The sequence below is a fragment of the Orbicella faveolata genome, unplaced genomic scaffold (assembly GCF_042242905.1).
Source record: "Orbicella faveolata isolate gen_17 unplaced genomic scaffold, um_ofav_v1 contig_13, whole genome shotgun sequence".
Classification (NCBI taxonomy): domain Eukaryota; kingdom Metazoa; phylum Cnidaria; class Anthozoa; order Scleractinia; family Merulinidae; genus Orbicella; species Orbicella faveolata.
Window position 1 is genome coordinate 19,942,876 of NW_028301540.1, and position 22,125 is coordinate 19,965,000.

Here is a 22,125-nt window from a genome sequence, read left to right on the forward strand (position 1 = left end):
AAGGGCGCTAAAAAATGCCCAAATTTTGAATTAGGGTAGGTGCTGTGGTCTTGCAAATGTTTATGAAACATATGGGTCGACTTGAGATGAAGGTGAAGTTAAGATGAAGAAAAAAAAAAAACTTTTAGCCTTCGAAAAGGCTCCCGGCGAGGACAGAAAAAAAATTTGGCGAGCGCGAAACAGAATAATTCGGAGAGTGAAGCGATCGGGGCGGGACAGGGTAGCCTGTAGACTTATATTTTTGATGTGCCTATCCGCCGTTTGTGTTAAGCCTGCTACAAATCAATCAATGAGGTAATTAGACCTGTCAAGAAGCTACATTTTCTGTACTGGCAAACAGATCTAATCGACTTAATCATTCAGCCAGGCCCGACGTAAGTAACATGTTCATGGAACATTTCAAATTTTGTCCCTCCAGAGCCAATATTTAGAGAGCTTAAAACATATTTTGCAATACCGAAGTGAGCCTAAAGAAATTATTAGCAAATGATAGAGGTGTTGAACTCTGCTAAGCGACATGTAGACAACAGCGGAAAGTCCGGAAACCACGCCCTTGACCACTTGGGAAAAGTTCTCATCTTTGCCGGCTAAAAAAACACAAAAATTTGAAACCGCAACGGGAAAGGAAAACTTTTAGACAGAAACGGAGGGTCGCACTAGTGGGAGATAATTGTCAGTACCAAATTTCAAATTTATTTGCTTGGCAATGTCATCCCAAGCTTTGCGGGCTTGACTGCTGTTGATGCGATCGAAATTCTCGGCTCACAGGTTGAATAGCATTTTTTCTTCGTCATCTGACCATCTTACATAAGATCGTTTTCCAGTATCTACGGGTTCAGGATCAGGAGACGATTGGGAAGACGAAGATGACGACGTTTGTGAAGTGCTTGCTTGCATGGACCTGGTCGGTAGAGCGCTTTCCTGCGCAATGCTCGCATGTGAAGTGCTCGGTTGCGTTCCCCTTCCAGTCATATCATTGTAGACAGGAGCATACTGCGGGTATTCCATGCTGTCGCCGTAAAAAACTTGAAAACCTCGTTTTTCATGTTACGCTGACAAGCGTTCACAGTTACCGCTGTGATTCCCATTGTTTGGCTCGACTTTTCGAAAATCTGCCTGCCCCACCCAAGCACTACGGCGTCTTTGATGTTTTGCCGATTCGCAAAGTTTTTGCCAAAGCGAAAAACCTGCGGTCGCTCTAGGCAAAGGCCCGCGATGACAGATTTCCACCGCAAAGTAAACAAATTCTGGCAAAGATTTCCCAAGTGCGACCCATACCTATAGCACAGTCAGACGGCTCCACTCTACTAAAAATTCCTCCTCATAACAGAGCATTTTGTTCTTGTTAGGCAGCACAATCAGTATCAAACTTGCTATTAATTGCCCTTAAAATAAAGACGTTTTGATCGTAATATCAGTCTCAATGCGTTTACGTAATTTCAATGTGATGTTCTATAAAAAAGGCTTTACAGAAAAAGAGACTCTAGCTTTCCATATTTTGCGACTCCGTTTGAACTGGCCTCTTTGGAGCATTCTTTGTTTCTGTAGGGAATCATGAAATGATGCCGCCTCGAACAACTGCGGTGTTGAAGGAAACATGAGAGGCACACCATTGGCTACCGAGCTCACAGTTCACAGCAAGAGGAAAAGGGTTTGCAAAAATTAATGAGCTAGTTACTTCTAACCATATCTTTGTTAAATAATAGAGAAAAAAAACGTTAGAGAAAAAAACGTTTGTGAACTATGTAGTGGTTGTTTAATGCTTAAAGACCACATGCTGAATGGTATACAGGAAGTGAATTAACCACTTTCTCACTAACCGAAAGTGTCCTGTGACAGAGCCTCCCAACAAAAATGAAGTTACCTCTTTAACGGCTCATCGTAAGCTAATTTTAAGTGATCTCGTTGGAGGCTCCAACACATGGAAGGTTGTGCCGCAAAAGTATTTGTTATCTCTGAAGGGAGGTTTGGAAACACCAAAAGATTATTTTACTTGTAGACGACTGCTGGTAATTTTCCCAAATTATCCCAGAATCCTGATGTCTTTTCGAGAAATTCGGATGTATTTGAACAAGTGTTTGATCTCAAAAGACTTTCCTAAACTGGCGAAAACACGTCAGCTAATTAGGAGAAAAGTGTTGTCTGCCAAAATGCAATAAAGTAAGCTTAATGGAGATAAATTTTGCTTGAAACATGTAAACCTAACTTAATATTTAGAGAAGTGTTTGCGATTTTGCAAGGGAGTCCAAACTTCTTCTGAACAACTTAATTTAGAGAAGTGATGGTGATCTCACAAGGGATTCCAAAACTTCGTAACATCTTAACTTAATTTAGAAAAGTGTTTGTGATCTCGCAAGGGATTCCAAAACTTCTTCTAAACATCTTAACTTATTTTAGAGAAGTGTTTGTGATCTCGCAAGGGATTCCAAAACTTCGTAACATCTTTACTTACTTTAGAAAAGTGCTTGTGATCTCGCAAGGGATTCCAAAACTTCTTCCAAACATCTTAACTTATTTTAGAGAAGTGTTTGTGATCTCCCAAGGGATTCCAAAACTTCGTAACTGCTTTACTTACTTTAGAAAAGTGTTTGTGATCTCGCAAGGGATTCCAAAACTTCTTCTAAACATCTTAACTTATTTTAGAGAAGTGTTTGTGATCTCGCAAGGGATTCCAAAACTTCCTAACATCTTAACTTACTTTAGAAAAGTGTTTGTGATCTCGCAAGGGATTCCAAAACTTCTTCTAAACATCTTAACTTATTTTAGAGAAGTGTTTGTGATCTCGCAAGGGATTCCAAAACTTCTTCTAAACATCTAACTTATTTTAGAGAAGTGTTTGTGATCTCGCAAGGGATTCCAAAACTTCCTAACATCTTAACTTACTTTAGAAAAGTGTTTGTGATCTCACAAGGGATTCCAAAACTTCCTAACATCTTAACTTACTTTAGAAAAGTGTTTGTGATCTTGCAAGGGATTCCAAAACTTCTTCTAAACATCTTAACTTATTTTAGAGAAGTGTTTGTGATCTCGCAAGGGATTCCAAAACTTCCTAACATCTTAACTTACTTTAGAAAAGTGTTTGTGATCTCGCAAGGGATTCCAAAACTTCTTCTAAACATCTTAACTTATTTTAGAGAAGTGTTTGTGATCTCGCAAGGGATTCCGAAACTTCGTAACTGCTTTACTTACTTTAGAAAAGTGTTTGTGATCTCGCAAGGGATTCCAAAACTTCTTCTAAACATCTTAACTTATTTTAGAGAAGTGTTTGTGATCTCGCAAGGGATTCCAAAACTTCCTAACATCTTAACTTACTTTAGAAAAGTGTTTGTGATCTCGCAAGGGATTCCAAAACTTCTTCTAAACATCTTAACTTATTTTAGAGAAGTGTTTGTGATCTCGCAAGGGATTCCAAAACTTCTTCTAAACATCTTAACTTATTTTAGAGAAGTGTTTGTGATCTCGCAAGGGATTCCAAAACTTCCTAACATCTTAACTTACTTTAGAAAAGTGTTTGTGATCTCACAAGGGATTCCAAAACTTCCTAACATCTTAACTTACTTTAGAAAAGTGTTTGTGATCTTGCAAGGGATTCCAAAACTTCTTCTAAACATCTTAACTTATTTTAGAGAAGTGTTTGTGATCTCGCAAGGGATTCCAAAACTTCCTAACATCTTAACTTACTTTAGAAAAGTGTTTGTGATCTCGCAAGGGATTCCAAAACTTCTTCTAAACATCTTAACTTATTTTAGAGAAGTGTTTGTGATCTCGCAAGGGATTCCGAAACTTCGTAACTGCTTTACTTACTTTAGAAAAGTGTTTGTGATCTCGCAAGGGATTCCAAAACTTCTTCTAAACATCTTAACTTATTTTAGAGAAGTGTTTGTGATCTCGCAAGGGATTCCAAAACTTCCTAACATCTTAACTTACTTTAGAAAAGTGTTTGTGATCTCGCAAGGGATTCCAAAACTTCTTCTAAACATCTTAACTTATTTTAGAGAAGTGTTTGTGATCTCGCAAGGGATTCCAAAACTTCCTAACATCTTAACTTATTTTAGAAAAGTGTTTGTGATCTCGCAAGGGATTCCAAAACTTCTTCTGAACATAACTTATTTTAGAGAAGTGTTTGTGATCTCGCAAGGGATTCCAAAACTTCGTAACATCTTAACTTACTTCAGAAAAGTGTTTGTAATCTCGCAAGGAACTCCAAAACTTCTTCTAAACATCTTAACTTACTTTAGAGAAGTGTTTGTGATCTCGCAAGGGATTCCAAAACTCTGTAACATCTTAACTTATTTTAGAGAAGTGTTTGTGATCTCGCAAGGGATTCCAAAACTTCTTTTCAACATCTTAACTTATATTAGAGAAGTGTTTGTGATCTCGCAAGGGATTCCAAAACTCCTACAGTTTATTTAACTAGATGAATGCTGTAACAAGGTTTTCGAAAACTGCAGAAAAAAAAAAAGAAATTCACTACCTATACTAAGAGAAATACTTCAAAACTCTGTTTGGTTCTCCTGAAGGTTCCTTGAACATCGTAGTTTGTTATTCAACTGTATGAGTGTTTTTTAATTTATGAAAGTTTCCTAATCATTGAAGGGTTTACAAAGATTTTACTTAGAACAAGTGCAGTTACATATAGGTTATTTTAAACAATTATACCCATTTACGTGAAGTGTTATTATTTACGACTGTTCTTCGCGATTGTATTTTATTGTGTTCACATGATGTAAGTTTCTCCGCAGGTTCTAGAGTGGAACGTGGAGTACTTTGTTGCTGTTTTGCTGAACAAATTGCATTTCAGGTATGATATAGGCTTTCCTGCAATTTGAAAAGGGAAAAAAAGGGACTCGCATCCATATAGAGGTGTTTTTTTAACAGTTAGACACGAGTTTTTTTATGAAGGAAAGAGTTTTTTTTAGTTTTATTAGGCAATTTCAAAGATAAAGGTACAAAACTGTCAATTTTTCCTTTTGAAGGTCAAAAAAGTCAATACCATTTTTCAAGATAAAGATCAACGCGCGCGTGCTAAATGTTGTTCCTTTCCTTTTTACACAGGTTGAAAGAGAGAGTTGACTGTGAGACCATTTTGCGTCAACAATTCAGGTAATTCAAGTAGGTAATTCACCTCATATAATAACGTTAAGGACTGCAAAAAGATTCTAAGGAAAGCTCTTTTTAACAGCTCAGTTTCACGAAAATAAGTAGACATATGGTCAGCTGCATATTACTAATTTCTGGTAGAAATGCTAGCGTCGGACGTGGTGATGGTTGTTGAGCATCTGACATAAGCAGTTAGAAGAAGTGTTATGCAAATGGAAACTGCAATTATGCAGTTTACAGGCTTCGAGGTCAAGATAGTGCCTTCCTGGCAAACGTTTTGTTTAGTAAAGCATATTAAATAATTAGTAGCGTTTAAATCAGATATAGTTAATCAGTAGCAAGATTCAGTTTTCTGTCAGAAACTCGAAAGCCTCCAGTAGAAAAGATCCAATGCAAAAATAACAGCCTAAATGTATGTTGCCCAGAAGAAGCACTTCCCTAAAGGAATTAAAACTATTCACCTTGAAGATTAGGACAAAATAAATCACTGTGTCGAGTTTTAAGGCTATCTTCTTCTCTAATTGGAGATCCCTTATAGTCCGTTAAATAAGTCTCTACTTTGTAACCTTTAAACCAAAAAACGTCAAAGCGGTTTTAGTATTTTGTTCCATTTGCTTTTTTAGTGTGATCACGTTATAAGAAACGTGACCAGATAACAGAAGGCATTGGTAGCCATTTTTGCATATGGTCAGTTAGAAAAATAGATCGCTAGATGATGTTGTAGCTTCCTAGAGGGATGCTGTTTGGGCAAGAATGCACTTTCTTTAGTGCATCTGCTAACGAGGATTAGGATGTTTTGGATTATAGATTCTGGGTACGATTTCCCACAAGTGCCACCAACACTTGACTCGGAGCTGCAGTTGGGATTATAAGAAGATATATGGTCTTTCATATATTCACTTGTAGTTGGGACTATGGTTGAAGGGGCAGGTGCACCAGAGCAGTTTTGTTTTCTCACAATTCTTTCAAAATTTGCAAACGAATGAACTATTAATATTGTTCTGGCCTGAGAATGAAAACTAGTTCAAAATGTCTGTTGGTTTTTCTCAATGTTGAGTTTTTCTATTTGTAGCTAGCAAGGGGTTATTAATACAGTCTGGATTATAGATTCTGAGGAACAGGTACGATTTCTCATAAGTGCCACCAATACTTAAAGATATACTCGGGGCTGTCAAAAAGTTATGTCGTTAAGTTTGAAGGGGGCAGGTACACCAGAGCAGTTTAAAAACTGGAATGTGTGAGCTCGAGGTTCATTTCCAGCCCTTGTTCCTCCCATTATGGACTGAGAGGAAAAATTCAATTACAATTTGTAAATTAGTAGAGCTAACTCTAGGTATTGAACAGATCCGAGCATAAAATCCACTATAGTACATTTGAAATTATCTGCCAGTTTCAAAAGGTAACTAAGGCAGTCTGAACCTGGGTCCGTTGCGGTATTGGTTTCCTAAAAATGCTGACAACCCTAAACAGCAGTGGCAGTTAAGCAATTAATTTATCGTAAGTTTTCAATTTCTAGGTATTGCTCATTTTATGGCAAAATAAATGGTTTCTATAGATTTTTTTTACAACAAACATCTAATTCTATTGGATTTTACTCTTTTTTTATGCATGCTACATCTCCATTGAAGCCTGTATACATTTGGAAGAAAAAATGCAATCTACTTTGCATTTTTCATTAACAGCTGAATGGAGCAATGAGTTCTTGTAGTCTTTGTGGCCTTGGACACAGTTCAATTATGATACATTCAGCGACAATTGTTTTGCGGAGGGCTATAAATTACCGCTAGATGAATTATTGCATGGATGGAGAACTGTCCTAATCTTACTGCCATTCAATGATAATTGTAGTGTTTCCTTTTTCAGGTAAGTAAAATTTTTGTTTTTTCATGTTCACTAGTTAATTTAGTCATAATTGATTAAGTAATTATAATTAATTAATTGATTTATTATTACTGAGTCAAATTAATTAATTGATTAATTAATTAGATTCAACGGAATTTTAATTTAACTAACTCAATTAATTAAATTAAAATTGAATTAAAAAAGTTATTTATACTCTTCCTGGCTGGCGCAAAAAGTAATGTAAAAATTGCTGGGAAAACCAGCGTTTCTTAAGTTGTGCTGGCTGGGAAAAAGCATCCCCCAAACAGTTCCTGGCTGGCAACTTCATTTAGCTATCTTCTTCTAGCTGGTAGTGCGGAGCGGATATTATTTTCCCACAGTTGTTAATTATTAACTATTTATCTCTTATTGGATGTCAATTAATACTTTCGAGCAACAACAAGTCAATTTTAAAATTTTTTTTTTACACGGGGATACCAAACCCAATGGAACATTGATTGAAGAGACAATGGACAGAATTTCTCTTCTTGTAGCTGGTTCTTTCTTTGCTAGCGATTTTGCAACTAAAGGTGTCTGTTTGAACATTCCACTGCATGCCTTGTTGAAGCCAAGATCCTTGACTGAGAGTGTCCTTTCTGATTCACAAATAGAGTTGATTACAAACATTGTAAATTTCTGGCAAACATTGTAAAGCTCCATTGAGCTGTGGAAATGAGCTATATAAATTCATGTATTATTATTATTATTAAGACGCATTCCGCTCAAAGTTCGAGCAATAAGTGCAAAAATTATTTACTAAAAATCTACTCATAGCATGGTAACTTTTTGAATACTATTTAAAACATCTAAATGTATTTCATTTCTCTAGGTGACCCCGCGATTATCATTGTAAGAATGCTTAATGCGTGTGTTATTGTGTTTTCAACTAACGCGAAACGTCCGTTTTAATTGAAATATGGATAAATTCAAGATAAGTTTCCTCTGGCGGGGTCAGCTTGAGAACTTATATCTCGATAAGTTCTTCTTACCTTTATTCAAAATATTACCATGCTATGAGGCTTTTTGGGAACTTTATTTTTGCCACTATTGCTTGAGTGTTCTGCAGAAATCATCTTACTCATTACTTCTCTTGAATTGGTAAGGTGAAATTCTCCTTTCAATGGTAGTTCATGGAAATGTCCTGCCATTAGCAACAGCACGTGAATCTGTTACAACTGAAATTATGTAGATAGTCCTCTACATAGAAATTGCACTTAACGGTTTCAGCTACAGCTGCATCAAAATTTTCTTTGTTGTGGCAAAAACCTTCTTTAAGGCATAGTTGGCTCAGCTTGGAGATGGAAAACCTTCAAACAAATGGAGCAAAATTTGGTATTCTTCTGGCTGCTTTTAAATCGCCATCTGGCCACCAAATGAATTGAAAATAGTTAGTCACTTAGCCATACTCAAACTTGATAGAACATTTCCTTAACAGCTCGTTGTTAAGAGAGGTTACATGATACTTTGCTGCGCATTCAAATAAAATTTGGAGCTTGTCTTGTTTCTGTGAGTGAAATACTGAATGGTGCGACAGGTGTCTTTCAGGGACAAGTTTGCACTAGTCACCTTTTCAGCATAGTTCTTGTGTAACAGGTTGTCCATGAAATTTTTCTATCTGTTTTGCTTGCTGTACAGTTCAATATTATCAAAGTATCAGCCACTTTAGTCACAACAATTTAATTCCATTTGTCACTACTTACTTAGAAACCTAGTAATAGTAACAAAGGCATGAATAAAAAATGAAACTAAACTAGACGCTTTGCTGCGTGTACCCAGGCAGTCGCTATACTGAGAGGCACTAGCTATATTGCAATCGAGCTAAGTGTTCTGCATTTGAAGTCGTACGAAATTCAATCGAATTGATGTGCTCAAGCTATTCTGTTTTTGATTGCATTTCTTGGAATCGAGTATTAGCTCATTACTCGTTTGCAGGTCTTTAAGGCAAGAAATGAGTCAAGGCCTTTATATCAGCCTATAAACGTTTCAGTCTATTTTCCTTAGCCTTTGTGGTCGTTATTTACGTTTCTCAAGCAAGCGAGACATTTTGCATTTCAGAGTTATGGCGGTGCGTGACATAGACCTACAAACACGTTTGTCAAAAACCATATACTTATCTCGTGATTTTTAGCCCATTCAGAAGTTAAAGCATTAAGAAAAGTGCTTATGTAAATGCTTGTTTATTCAGTACAGATAATCAGTCGCCTAGATAGCCAAAGTAAGTTCCAGATGTTTACACTATTTACCGGCTGCAATGTTGGCGTACCACGGAGGTACACCAACATGGCGGCTCCGTACTGGGCTCTGTAAATTTGTGCAAAATGTTTCGACGAATATCTGAGCTTGGCAAAAAACACAGACTTAAAAACTGGAGAAGTATCATCTTTAGTAACCTCCTATAACATCACAATTTCTTGATTTTATCCACTAAATGGAGCCGAAATTTAAACCCAGGCCTCACTGCCTGGGTAAAAATGAAAACATGAGCAAAGGTCAATGCCCAATGGCTAACACTTACCAGTGGTTTGAGAGAATTACAGCAAACCAAAAGTACAGCTCAAAATCTTTAAAGTGCACCTAATTGCCAAATTTTCTTCGCTAAAATAATAAAACTTATTTTGTGGAGTAATTTGCCGCAAAAATTTTTCGATTCGGTTAAATCCTTGAATTTCTGTGCCCCCTTGAAACCGAGTTTTGGATGGTTTGTGTCTGCGCATGGGGAATCTGAGGAGGGTTAAAGCTGTAACGTCAAATCCAGAACGAATGCTTCGGCTGCCCCAGTCAGGTCAACATTTTTCACTTTACAAAACATTTTTCGACATTCCTACTGTATGTCATCTTCAGTTGCAAATGTTTGACGGTTGTACATTTGAATTTTCACTGTATACAGGATTATGTTATAGCATTACGCCATACAATTTACCTTAACAATTTGAATATTGGAATGCACTGGGAATAAAGGACTGCACAACACATTAAAAAAATTAAATAAAGTAAACAAAAAATGAAAAAGAATTAACAAGAAGAGACAAATGTAAGTGCCTCGGCTGTTGGTTTAGAGCTGGAATTTCCCTCTTAATATACAGCACCTCTTTTACCTTAACTTAAAAACTCGAGGCGGTGGAATCCAGAATTGTGAAAGATTCGGCAGAGCATGAGTTACGACAAGTCCCTGATGGCTGCAACACTAGTCCTAGTTAGTGCTTGTAAACATGCGAAGCCTTGTCCGACAGAAGGTACTTACGAACATGTTTACAAATGTGGTGAGTGGTCTCACCAATGTCGCAGGCATTACAGTCAGCACATGTGAATTTATAAATGACATGCGAACGGAGACTCTGTGGCACGGATTCTTTCAAGCTGAACTCAAATGTAGAAAAAAACTAACTTAATATCTAGATAAGTTTTGCAATGACGTTTAATCAGCTGTCTTAATTTAATATGCGCAACTTTAGAAAAACGGTCAACATAAGGGAGTTTGTAGAAATGGGTAGAAGTTCCATTTGAGCTGAGCAGGCCACTCTGCTCATTTGCAGGATTGACATTCATTTTCTTAGAAACATAGCTATGACTAATTTTGTCAATAACCCAGATGGGTTACCGGCAGTAAATTTGCAATTAGTACACAGGAAGCTGCTTATATTGTGCTACAATTACATGAGAAAAACTTGAAGAGAAATAATATCCATTAATACTACACCTCCTGAAGAGAGGGTAGAGCTTTTGAAAGCCACGAATGATATTAAAGAAATGGCCAGTGATTCTGAAGAGATTTATAAAAGTGATTTGCTCAAATGAAATTGTAAACGTCCAGCAAAGCTGGAACACTTAACACTTGCAGACTGGGCTGCATGGTATGATAGGAGTGGAAAGCCTTACGTAAAACCAATGACTGAGTTGGACCCTGATGGCTTGCCATTAGAACTGAAATACTGACACCTCTATTAAGTAGATGCAGATACTAAAATAAATTGTATTTGGCTAATTTCTATTGTTAAAAACCTCTATTAAACGGACACTGGACTAAATTGACAATGTGGCACTGGATTACGTAGTTGAAATAGTCGATTAAATGTACAGTACCCGTATAATCGTTGCTTTATTGAAAGGGCATTATTACAAACAAATTAAAGTTGGCGATGAAAGCTGATGAACTTGAACTCTGGATAGCTTTGTTAACAACCTGGAATTTTATAACAGTACAGAGGAACCGTTGAATGTCAACTGTTAACAAACAATGTGCAATTGTCACAAACCTTTATTAAGTGGACACCCTCTATTAAGTGGACACATGGGAAGGGTGTCCGCTTAATAGAGGTTTCACTGTATCTCAAACAAACAAACATTACACCTTCTTCACTGGAATTTGAGCAGAATGAACAATTTGCTACTAAACTATGCACCATTAATGAAGCCCTCGCCAAAGATATTTCTGAGACTGTGGATTTAAAGGTCAGGGTACTATCAAAGGAAGAAAATAAGCAGCCCGTAGTATAAAATGAGAACGTGAAATACACCTGTGATTGTGTTATAGGAGACAACTGTAATTCCATGAGGCTTGTGCTTTGGGAAAACATTCTTGACCATATTCGTGCTGGATAGTCATACCAATTTCAGAATTTGAAAGTGCGAATTTTTGAGGATGAGAAATATTTACACACAAATGACTTGACAAAATATGAAGAAATAGAAGATTTGAAGAATGTAAATCTAACAACACCAAAAGTACAAGAGCATCTAGCTGTCCATTTAAAATGGTATACATCCTACATTGTATGCAACATGGCATGAGGAAAAATGCAATTTGTGATAACCGGTATTGACATAAATTAATATTTTGCCGCCACGAAACAGAGAACTGGGTGCTAGTGTAGTATGCAAAGGCTCATGGTTAGTATGTTTGTAAAAGGAGACGGTTGAGAAACTTGCGGCGGGGCTGAAGTACAGGTCACAGGTCACAATAAAAAATAATGTGAATTTGCGGTGAGTTTGTATTTATAATTATCGTATTTAGTTCCCATTTCATATTAAGACATCCCTATCCACCCAATGATTTTGTCCTCCTACCTGTCTCTCTTAAATGAAACAGCCAAAGAATTTACTTCATTTGCCTAAAACCACAAGAAATACTTGCAAAATTGCAAATGAATTAATGACCGTCGCTTCTGGCGAAATTAAACTTGCAAAGTAAACACGATCTTATTTTCCACATAGCGAAAGTAAAAGCTGCAATGTCAACGCATTCCATGGCTGACGTAATATCTCTTTTTAGCGTGTTTATTATTCCCGTTAAATCCAACGCTTCGATAAAACCAAAAGAAAATATATTTTACTCACAACAAAGAAAACAATATCCGTAAAATTGTCCGTGTATACATTGTTTTCACTGTCACGCAATAAAAAAATAAATCGAAAACCATCCAGTGGAAAAAGCTATGAACTTACGATGTTATAGAAGATAACTAAATAGGACACTTCTCCAAGTTTTAGACTTGTGCTTTTCTCCAAACTTCAGATATTTGTCGAAATGTTTCGCAGATATTTGCAGAGCGCAGTATGAAAACGCCATGTTGGTGTACCTCCGTGGTACACCAATATGGCGGCCGGAATATAGTGTAAACATCTAGAACTTACTTTGGTTATCTAGGCGACTGATTATCAGTACTGATCAAACAAACATTTACATAAGCACTTTTCATAATGCTCTAACTTCTAAAAAGGCTCAAAATCATGAGATAAGAATATATTTTTCGACAAACTCAATCGTAGCCTTGTGTCACGCACCTCCATAACCCTGAAATTCAAAATGCTCTGGATTCCAAACGAAGCACGCTATTGAGCTGTAAAATTGTAAACAGATATAAATATACCGCCTCTTATGCCTGATGAGGATAAAAACTTTGGTGGTTCTTTAGTTTTGGATTTTCGAAAGTGATGACGTCACGTGAAAACGATCTATTAATGTTTTAAGAGCTTCTGGCGGAAAAAAATCACATGTTGCGTGACTCAAAATTTGACCGTGAGGGAGCTTGGGTCTGGTCACCGACAAAAAAAAACAAGAAGATCTGTTAGATCTTATAACCGCGCTTTTAAAATTTAACTGTTTGCTTAGCACTACCGTTGGAACGCAGTACACATTCCAAAGCAGTCATTGATGATTCTTTTCTTACTGTAGACATCACATCACTTGATCAACACAAACTGTATTATTGCACCATCAGTGGTAGCCATTGACAAATCTCCGATGACGTAATGGTCTTAATCTTTGTAGAACTTTCTTCGGGATATGTATGCGCATGAACGATATGAATGACACGATAATAACACTATTAACAACAGCTTTCTTTCTTTAAAGTCATGATTAAATTTAATTGGTGTTTTCCACGAGTAAAGGGCTAGCAAAGTAGTCACACAAGTCATAATTTAATAATAAAACTCTATCCCGAGTGATGTATCGATTTTGGTCACTCCAGTGACCACAGATTGAAAACGTGACAGAAAATTGGCGTTACTTTTGATTCTCACCAAATTTGGACAGTGGGATGATCTCATCATTAGCCAATTACAGGCTATTTTTCAGCTCTTTTCGTCTTATCTCCCCTCGGGAGAATTTTGTCAAGTTAGCTAATTTAGTATGCAAGCCACCGTAATGGCGGTCACCGTCGACGATATGTTCATTTGCTCAAAATTGGGGCAAAATCTTTCGCAAATGGAAGTCAGGACATTTGTAAGGATACAGAAAGTGATTTGGGACCAGTTGCTGGCTTCTAAGGCTGAATTTATCCAGAAGTAAGCTGTATTTTCGTTTTCGTGCCAAAAGCCACGCGGTGAAATATTATCGGCTTGTTATGCTCTCCTGTTCTGTTTTTTCTCTTGGTCTTTTTTGTGGCCCGCCGAAGCCAGTCTTTCGTCTAAATCAGTTGAAAAAAGTTTGAAAAAGATGTTCCCATTCAAGTTTAAGCTCTCAGGCGATAATTCTGGAGTTTTTTGGCCGAAACGTCGGCTTCGTTATGTTCGTGTTTTTCGGTTGCTATGGGCGACCGTTGCTTCCTTTGTTAGGTCAAGTCTGGGGAGTGAGGTCACAAAACAATTCTAATTAATTCTGGTTTTGTTCGATTTCGCTGAAATTTTAACACGATAAAGCTGGATTGTTAAGGAATAGATTCACCGTCTGCCGATGTGGTAGCTATTAATGCTGAAGTGTTATATCGCTTTGAAGTCAGGGTTTTGAAGAGATTTTTTTGCAACAAGTGGGTTCAGCGTGATTTTATAATCGGAGGTTTTTGTTGGCTATCTTTAGAATGAGGAACGGGGAATCGGGCAATGGGAATGGGGCAATGGGAATGGGGAACGGGGAATCTTTAAAAAATGGGGAATCTTTAAAATGGGGAATCTTTAAAAGCGGGAATCTTTAAAACAGGAAATCTTTAAAATGTGGAATCTTTAAAATGGGGAATCTTTAAAAGGGGGAATCTTTAAATGCGGGAATCTTTAAAATGGGGAATCTTTAAAAGCGGGAATCTTTAAAATGGGGAATCTTTAAAAGCGGGAATCTTTAAAATGGGGAATCTTTAAAAGTGGGAATCTTTAAAACGGGGAATCTTTAAAAGCGGGAATCTTTAAAATGGGGAATCTTTAAAACAGGGAATCTTTAAAAGCGGGAATCTTTTTTAAGCGGGAATCTTTAAAAGCGGGTGATTTCTTGTCAACCACTGTTTTGACTTTCCGTCCTTGTTCCTGGTTTTTGTGATAAAAACGGCTCCAAACGACCCTTCCCCTATTACATCTATTTCGCCAAGATCATTCCACTCAAACTGTGGAAGACCTCCAAAGTGACCGATTCTTTCTTCTTTAAAGTGAATGCAATGGGTACTTTGAAATTGTCTTCGCATGACTGCATGGTGTAGAAAGAGGTATCATTAAGCACACAATGACAGATTATACGCGAAATTCGCCGCCACATCGTTCGGGCATCAAGCATCGAATTACTTTATTGCTAGTTTTCAGTGTCACGCCGTTCAAAATAAAACCGGTCAATAGATTAAGTCCAGAATCTTGAAGAGAAAGAAGTTAAATATGCAAAGACTTTCGCCAAGATTCAGGTCACAGCAATGTTTCTTACGCAAGACATGCAGAGAAATTTTTTACCCAAATGTCACTGAGTTTTGCTACATTTACCTCTTCAGGAACTCAAAAACATTTTAAAAATAATACTTTTTGTAATACATGAACTGTTCAGATAGCCAAATTCCCCGAAATAAGTCACTCTTTTAATCACATGACAGCTTTCTTGCCCGTCATGTAAATGCCACGTCACACAAAAGCTTAGAAATTCAAGCTTAGTCTGTTACAAAACCAAGAACCCACTTGGAGTGAAAATTTGTATGAATATTAGTTTCCAGCTGCTCTTATACATCATGAAAGTAAAATCTCAGGATGATTAATAGTTTTGTAGTTTGAATTTTAGCGACGTCATGTGAACCAGATTTAGGGGACTGTTGAGTTATCGATTAAATAACCAAAAACGTGTTTTCCCTGCCATATATTTGTCGTTAAGTCGTAAGTCCTTCCATTAGCACATGATAAGGCTACAACAAATATCCATTGCTGTGAAACTCAAATTGAAAACGTCACAGTCCGGAGTTAAGATAAATCCAGGCTGTTTGATTCTTTGGTTGGTCTAGTGGATCTCAAAGAGTGAGAATCAAGATTTGAACCGCTCCACTATCCCGCTAAACTGATGTGCTTTAATAGCGTGCAATATAATTACAATGAATAAATTCCACAACTGTCTCTGTACCTGTTGAGTTGATACATGTGACAGAATAAATAGCTTCCGGTGGGAAACTGAGAGATTATCGTTCACTTTTAAGTAAAGATTAACGCTACTAAAGATTCCCCGTTTTAAAGATTCCCGCTTTTAAAGATTCCCCATTTTAAAGATTCCCGCTTTTAAAGATTCCGCATTTTAAAGATTCCTGCTTTTAAAGATTCCCCGTTTTAAAGATTCCCGCTTTTAAAGATTCCCCATTTTAAAGATTCCCGCTTTTAAAGATTCCCCATTTCAAAGATTCCCGCTTTTAAAGATTCCCCATTTCAAAGATTCCCCATTTCAAAGATTCCCCATTTTAAAGATTCCCCATTTTAAAGATTCCCCATTTTAAAGATTCCCGCATTTTAAAGATTCCTGCTTTTAAACATTCCCCATTTTAAAGATTCCCGCTTTTAAAGATTCCCCATTTTAAAGATTCCCGCTTTTAAAGATTCCCCATTTTAAAGATTCCCTGTTTTAAAGATTCCCCATTTTAAAGATTCCCGCTTTTAAAGATTCCCCATTTTAAAGATTCCCCGTTCCCCGTTCCCCATTCCCATTGCCCGATTGCCCGATTGCCCGATTGCCCGTTCCCCGGTTTAAAGATAGCCGTTTTTGTTGACCCCGGAGGAAAAAATATCTGGAAAAGGTCATTTCATCGACGATTCAAACAAATATAAATATGTATATGTTCCGAGGTAAATTTCTGGTGAAAAAATATAATTTTTGACGAGCGCTGGGTTTTTTAATTTTTTCCCGCGAAAGTCAGTATTGGAGATGAGATTTATTGTTTCAACAGCTTTTGGCGAGTAAACATCACAGGTTGCGTGACTCAAAATTTGGCCGAGTGGAAGCTTGGGTCTGGTCGCCGACAAATCTACAAAAACAAGATCTGTTAGATCTTATAACCGCGCTTTTAAAATTTAACTGTTTTGGTAGCGCTACAGTTGCAATGCAATGCACATTCCAAAGCAGTCCTTGATGATTCTTTTCTTACTGTAGACATCACATCACTTGATCAACACAAACTCTATTATTGCACCATCAGTCGTAGCCGTTCTCCCATGACGTAATGGTCTTAATTTGGAACTTTCTTCGGGATATGTATGGGCATGAAGATACGAACACCGGTGTCGACAAAATCTGGATCGGACTGGACCGGATCACGGACCGGATCGCGGATCGGATCACGGATTGGATCACAAAAAAGTTTTAAAGAAAAAAAACAATCAAATCGTTTATAAGATCATAATAAATAAAAAATAAAAGTAGAAAACTAAAATATGTTAAATAAAAATAAGAATCCCGACTTTGACGCAATGACATGTTAATTACAGAGAATGACAAGGTCATTTAAAAAGCCACGTAAGTGCCTAATTTAGGACAAATTTAAATTGTAATGAACAGGCAGATGTAGTTATATTTGAATGTTAGTTGGCTCGAAACCTCCCATTCTCGTTTTTGATATATTTTACCCACAACAAAGAAATCAATATCCATAAAATTGTCCGTGTATTAATGTTTTAACAGCTTTTAGCGAATAAACATCACACGTTGTGTGACTCAAAATTTGGCTGAGAGGAAGTCTGGGTCTGGTCACCGACAAAAAAAAAAACCAAGGGTAGATTATGAACCGCGCTTGGCCCATGGCCGCGTGGTTAAAAAACCACAGGTAAACCATGAACCGCACTCGGCCCATGGCTGCGCGGTTAAAAAAATAAATAAATCACGGGTAGAACATCAACCGCGCTCAGCCCATGGCCGCGCGGTCAAAAAAATAATAAGCCACAGGTAAACCATGAACTGCGCTCGGCCCATGGCTGTGCAGTTAATAAAATAAAATAAACCATGGGTAGAACATGAAACGTGCTCGGCCCATAGCTGTGTGGTTAATAAATAAACCACAGGTAGAATGTGAATTGCGCTCGGCCTATGGCCGCATGGTTAAAAAATAAACCAAGGGTAAACCATGAACCCCGCTCGGCTCATGGCCGAGCGGTTAAAAAATAAACCACAGGTAGATCATGAACCGCGCTCGGCCCTTGGCCGCTCGGTTAAAAAATCTCTGAGGAGTTGGAAAGAGGCCATTTCTTAGTATTTTCAAAAGGCTACTTGCCTCACCTACCCTGTGAGGTAGTTCTACACCCCTTCACATCCCTACATGAACTTCACAGATTTCTGTTATTGTCTTTTAGTATATAGAGGATATTACACAGTGGCGAGAAGAGATGAATTTTATGTTTGAGTGGCAAGAACAATATTTCGCGAGTGAGATATTGTTCTTGCCATTCAAACATAAAATTCATATCTTCGAGCTGACGAAGCAAACTTGATATCAGTGAAATCATTGATATCTTCACTAGTGAGGATATGGAAAATATTTCACCTGAGTCCCGGATGTGGTTTCATATGAATTTTATGAGTAATGTATTTTCCAGTAAAACACTCATGTCTATATAATAAGTCATTATATTGTGCCCAACTGCCAAAAATAATGACATCTGAGGGCTACATCTTTGATCAGGAACTAGCAGTTTGCTTATTTGAAGTACCTTTTTCAATAATTATTCTAACCTTTAACAGATAGCATTGAAAACTACATCAAACTTTTTCTAGGGAAAATATGAAAGAAACTGATCTGCAAAATTAAGATTTTGTCCTGTATTTACTGATGTGTGCTCTAACTGGTTGCTGGAATAAAGTCCTAGATCCATATATTTTTCTTCTGAAGCTCTATCATGACCCTTGGTCCCTGTGTTGCTAATGGTACATCTGAGAAGAGCATCCTAGTGAAGACTACTTTGAAAAAAACATTGCTAGGCATTAAATTGACAACTTAAGTGGGTATTTTATTGTTTAAGTATGTTGCGAATGCTTGCAGCTCAAGACAAGGGGTACATGTACATCTAACATTGAAAATGCATTGAATAAAAACATGAGAACTACAAAATAAAATAGAGCAACAAAAACGCAAATGTAGGAAACTAACTTGGTAGCAGTGACGACTGTACTTCGCTTTGGTTCTTGATCGTAACTTCTACTGGAACAGTTGTAAAACACAGCAATCTCATGGACAAGTCGTCTGTGATTTGAGTTCATTGGTGGAAATGAATGTGATCTCGGAGAAGCTGACAACTGTGAAATGGAAAAATAAGTGCAAAACAAGCAACTAGTGAGACAATTGCAGATAGTGCAGAGTGTAATGTAAAGCTCTGATGCAGTACTCATAACACAGTTCGTATATAACCCCTGCCATTCACTCCTGGTTTTTATTATATGGCTTTGGTTTGTGGCCGATATAACGCACTCTCTGATTGGCTAAGAGCGAGATCTGAGCGGTCATTATGTAGCCGTAATGCCCACGGGCCGATTACGGATTATGCAAATTAGGAAGAGCCCAGCACCGAAAATTCAAGCGCATTGAAACGATGAAAGCTGATCAAAAACAGTAAGAGAAAGTAAATTTAATTTTGATTAGCTAAAAGTTTGGAGAATTTTCCTTAACAAAATTTATATAGAAGTCGTTTTTGACTTACCAGCCGGCAACCTTGGCGGGCACTAGTGAAAAACAATCAAAGTTTGCTGAAATCGCTAAGTCTAAAACACCACCGGCAGATCTGTCATGCATCCTGAGCAGAACACCACGAAGAAACTTATAAGCTATCATCTTAGTCACAACAATTACCGAAATATTGAACTCCGTCACAGTGCTCATTAAATAAATCGCTTTAACACAAGCAAGTCTAAATTAGCTTCCAGTATCATCACGTGTAAACAATCAGGCAGTTTCTGCCAGTAGCAGTGTTTCTGATAACTGCAGGAAGTTTTAGACATTCACAAGGCTTGAAAAGTTCATCCATAAATCCCAGAATGAAGAAGGCGAAGATATGTTGTCAAAAGCGAATGTGAGAATCGAGTTATTCTGAGCAATACATTCTGAAGCATCAGTATTTTCTTTCACTGAGAGACCATTTGTTTGGACTATTTTGAAGCACTTTCTGTCTTTTCTATATGCATTGACGTTTCACCACAAAAGTCGCAAAAACTCCCCCATCAAGTTGTGGCACCACGATACTAAAATACCCTTTTCAGGCTGGGACAATAATTTTTCCCGTAAAGAAATGTGTACTTTTAATGGAATACGTAAAACAGTGGTGAAGTTCACTGACTGTGTAGTTTTGCCCTGGGTTTGAGACGATGAAAGAATCGGTAAATGAATCGGTAAACGCACTCATTGCCGGATGTAAATTGACGACTTCTGCTCGAATAATTTTTTTCTTTTCTTTAATTCATGAGCCATATAATAAACAACTTAATAACTCGATCGTTCGGTCGTTACCGGAAAATCTCAAACCTCGGCCTGATGTATTGACCTCGCTATCGCTCCCTCAATACGGCAAGGCCTCAGTTTGAGATTTTCCTGTAACGACCTTACTCTTGGTTATTAAGTAGTTAGTATTGACCTTGCTAGTCAGCTAGGGATTTTGATGAGACATAATTTTAGCAGTGTGTATGTTTGACGTGTGTATTTTCATTCACAGTCCAAGAATAACTTGCAATTAATTACCGTTTGTCAAGACAGCTCTTGAATTTTACTGTAGTGTTTAACGATTATCCGGATTTCTCGATTATCCGCACATTTTCTCTAGTCCCAATTTTGTCATGAATAGTTATTAGTCATGGTCAAGATCCATAGCAATATTCTTTTTAAAACTATAGCATTAAAAAGTGCAGTCAGAAGCGAGTTTGTTTTGCTCTCAAAGAGCAAAAGCAGTGCTTGATCGCACATGTGGTAACTAATGAAGAACACTTGAATGAGTTCTGATTGGCTCAGAGTTGAGTGGTTCAAGATGTACGGTAGACCACAATGTTTTCCAAATGATTTGTAGAAGCGTTGTTTCACGATTAAATGTTGCATTATTTAAACAGTGTAGTGTAGTTTGGAAACATCGGATGACATTTCTTGAACCAAGTTAGGCCTAATTCGAAAAGACACGCAGTCACAGTATCATTCTTGTATCGCGCTAACGATGCTAGAACGCATGTGTATGACTTGTTTGGGTTCTACTACAAGGAAAAGTGCTGAATGTTAGTGTGTGATCTTGTATGAAATGTATCTTCAACTGGATATGTAGTTGACATTAACGCTTATTAATCTGTGCATGCATTTAGAGCAAATATTGGTTTTGTTCTAAAGAGAAAAGTACCACACGGAGAGCTAGAGGTTTTCTGAAACAAATATATAGCTTTTTGAGCGACCAAAGAAGTGGTGTAGGTACATATATCACTTATTTTACGTAGTGCTCACAAGAACCTACCCCATCCTACCCCCCTTCCTGCAAGCCTAATTAATTAATTGAAATTAATTAATTAAACAAACATTAAAGTTTGCACCTTATTGCCATAGTGACATATTGCCATAGTGCTTTAGTGGACATCAACCCCCAAACCATCCCAATAGTGCACTCTGCACTAAAAATGTTGCAATGCCAATTTTTGAATCGATGTTTTGCTTTAAGCAAGATAAGTAAGCAAGGGAGTGTCACTGATGAAGTTGTGACGTGGCCCTAAACTAACACAAAGAGCAATCGTATCGATAACAAAGTCTGAGATAAAAACTCTTTTAAGACATTATTTTGTTTGAGTGAAAATATTCAGTAGTGCTTTCCTAAGTTTTAAAAACTATTATTGCATACTTTTGATATGCAAATGGCCTATATCAGTTGTTATTTGATACCTGTAACTGGACAGCCACATGACAAATAGGTGCACAGAAAACTAATCACAATCAAGAATTTTGTTGACGATAAAACAACAACAAAAATTATTAAAAACAATAAAGTTATTGATCAATAATGATTTCTTAAAGCATAAACAAGCGAATATTAATGTTAAAAGCCGACGTTTTGGCATCATCGTGACACCATTCCCAAGGCAAAGTGAACAAATAATGCGATATCGATGATTTGATTTCTATAGTCTCTACAAATTAACATAATAACAAAGGATCACAAATTCTTCAAGTGAATACCTTTGCGCGAATCAAATCTGTTTGCACGTTTAGGGATGGTTTAAGATTTCTTATAAAAAGCATCTCCTTAATTAGGCAATCAAATTTGTTAGTACATTTGGCAAGCATGTGAAATTGTTCTGAAAGACAAGGTGGTACGTTCGAATTATGTTCGCTGAAGTTATGTTTACAAACTGATGATGATTTTTGTTTGTATCCATAAACGTGTTCGTGAAGGTGGCCGCGAGTGTAACCAACATATCCTGCAGCACGCAGTTTACATTGAAATTTATAAACTACACATTGTTGGTTAACAGTGGCTGGC

General features: G+C 37.2%; 2 protein-coding genes across 5 annotated transcripts in view; both read right to left on the minus strand.

Moving 5' to 3' along the window:
• LOC110053986 (transcriptional repressor NF-X1-like) overlaps positions 1-22,125 on the minus strand; it is a 217,835-nt gene that overhangs the window by 14,444 nt on the left and 181,266 nt on the right. For all 4 annotated transcript variants that reach the window (XM_089284973.1, XM_089284975.1, XM_089284971.1 and 1 more), the window contains one exon: positions 18,780-18,925. In XM_089284973.1, the coding sequence (XP_089141099.1) occupies positions 18,780-18,925 (146 nt within the window). The remainder of the gene's footprint in view (positions 1-18,779; positions 18,926-22,125) is intronic.
• The window catches only part of LOC149115505 (uncharacterized), a 2,630-nt gene continuing 590 nt past the window's right edge, over positions 20,086-22,125 (minus strand). Inside the window, exon 1 of the mRNA XM_089284982.1 lies at positions 20,086-22,125. This exon is cut by the window's right edge and continues 590 nt beyond it. Coding sequence (XP_089141108.1) covers positions 21,810-22,125 — 316 coding nt within the window. The 3' untranslated portion in view covers positions 20,086-21,809.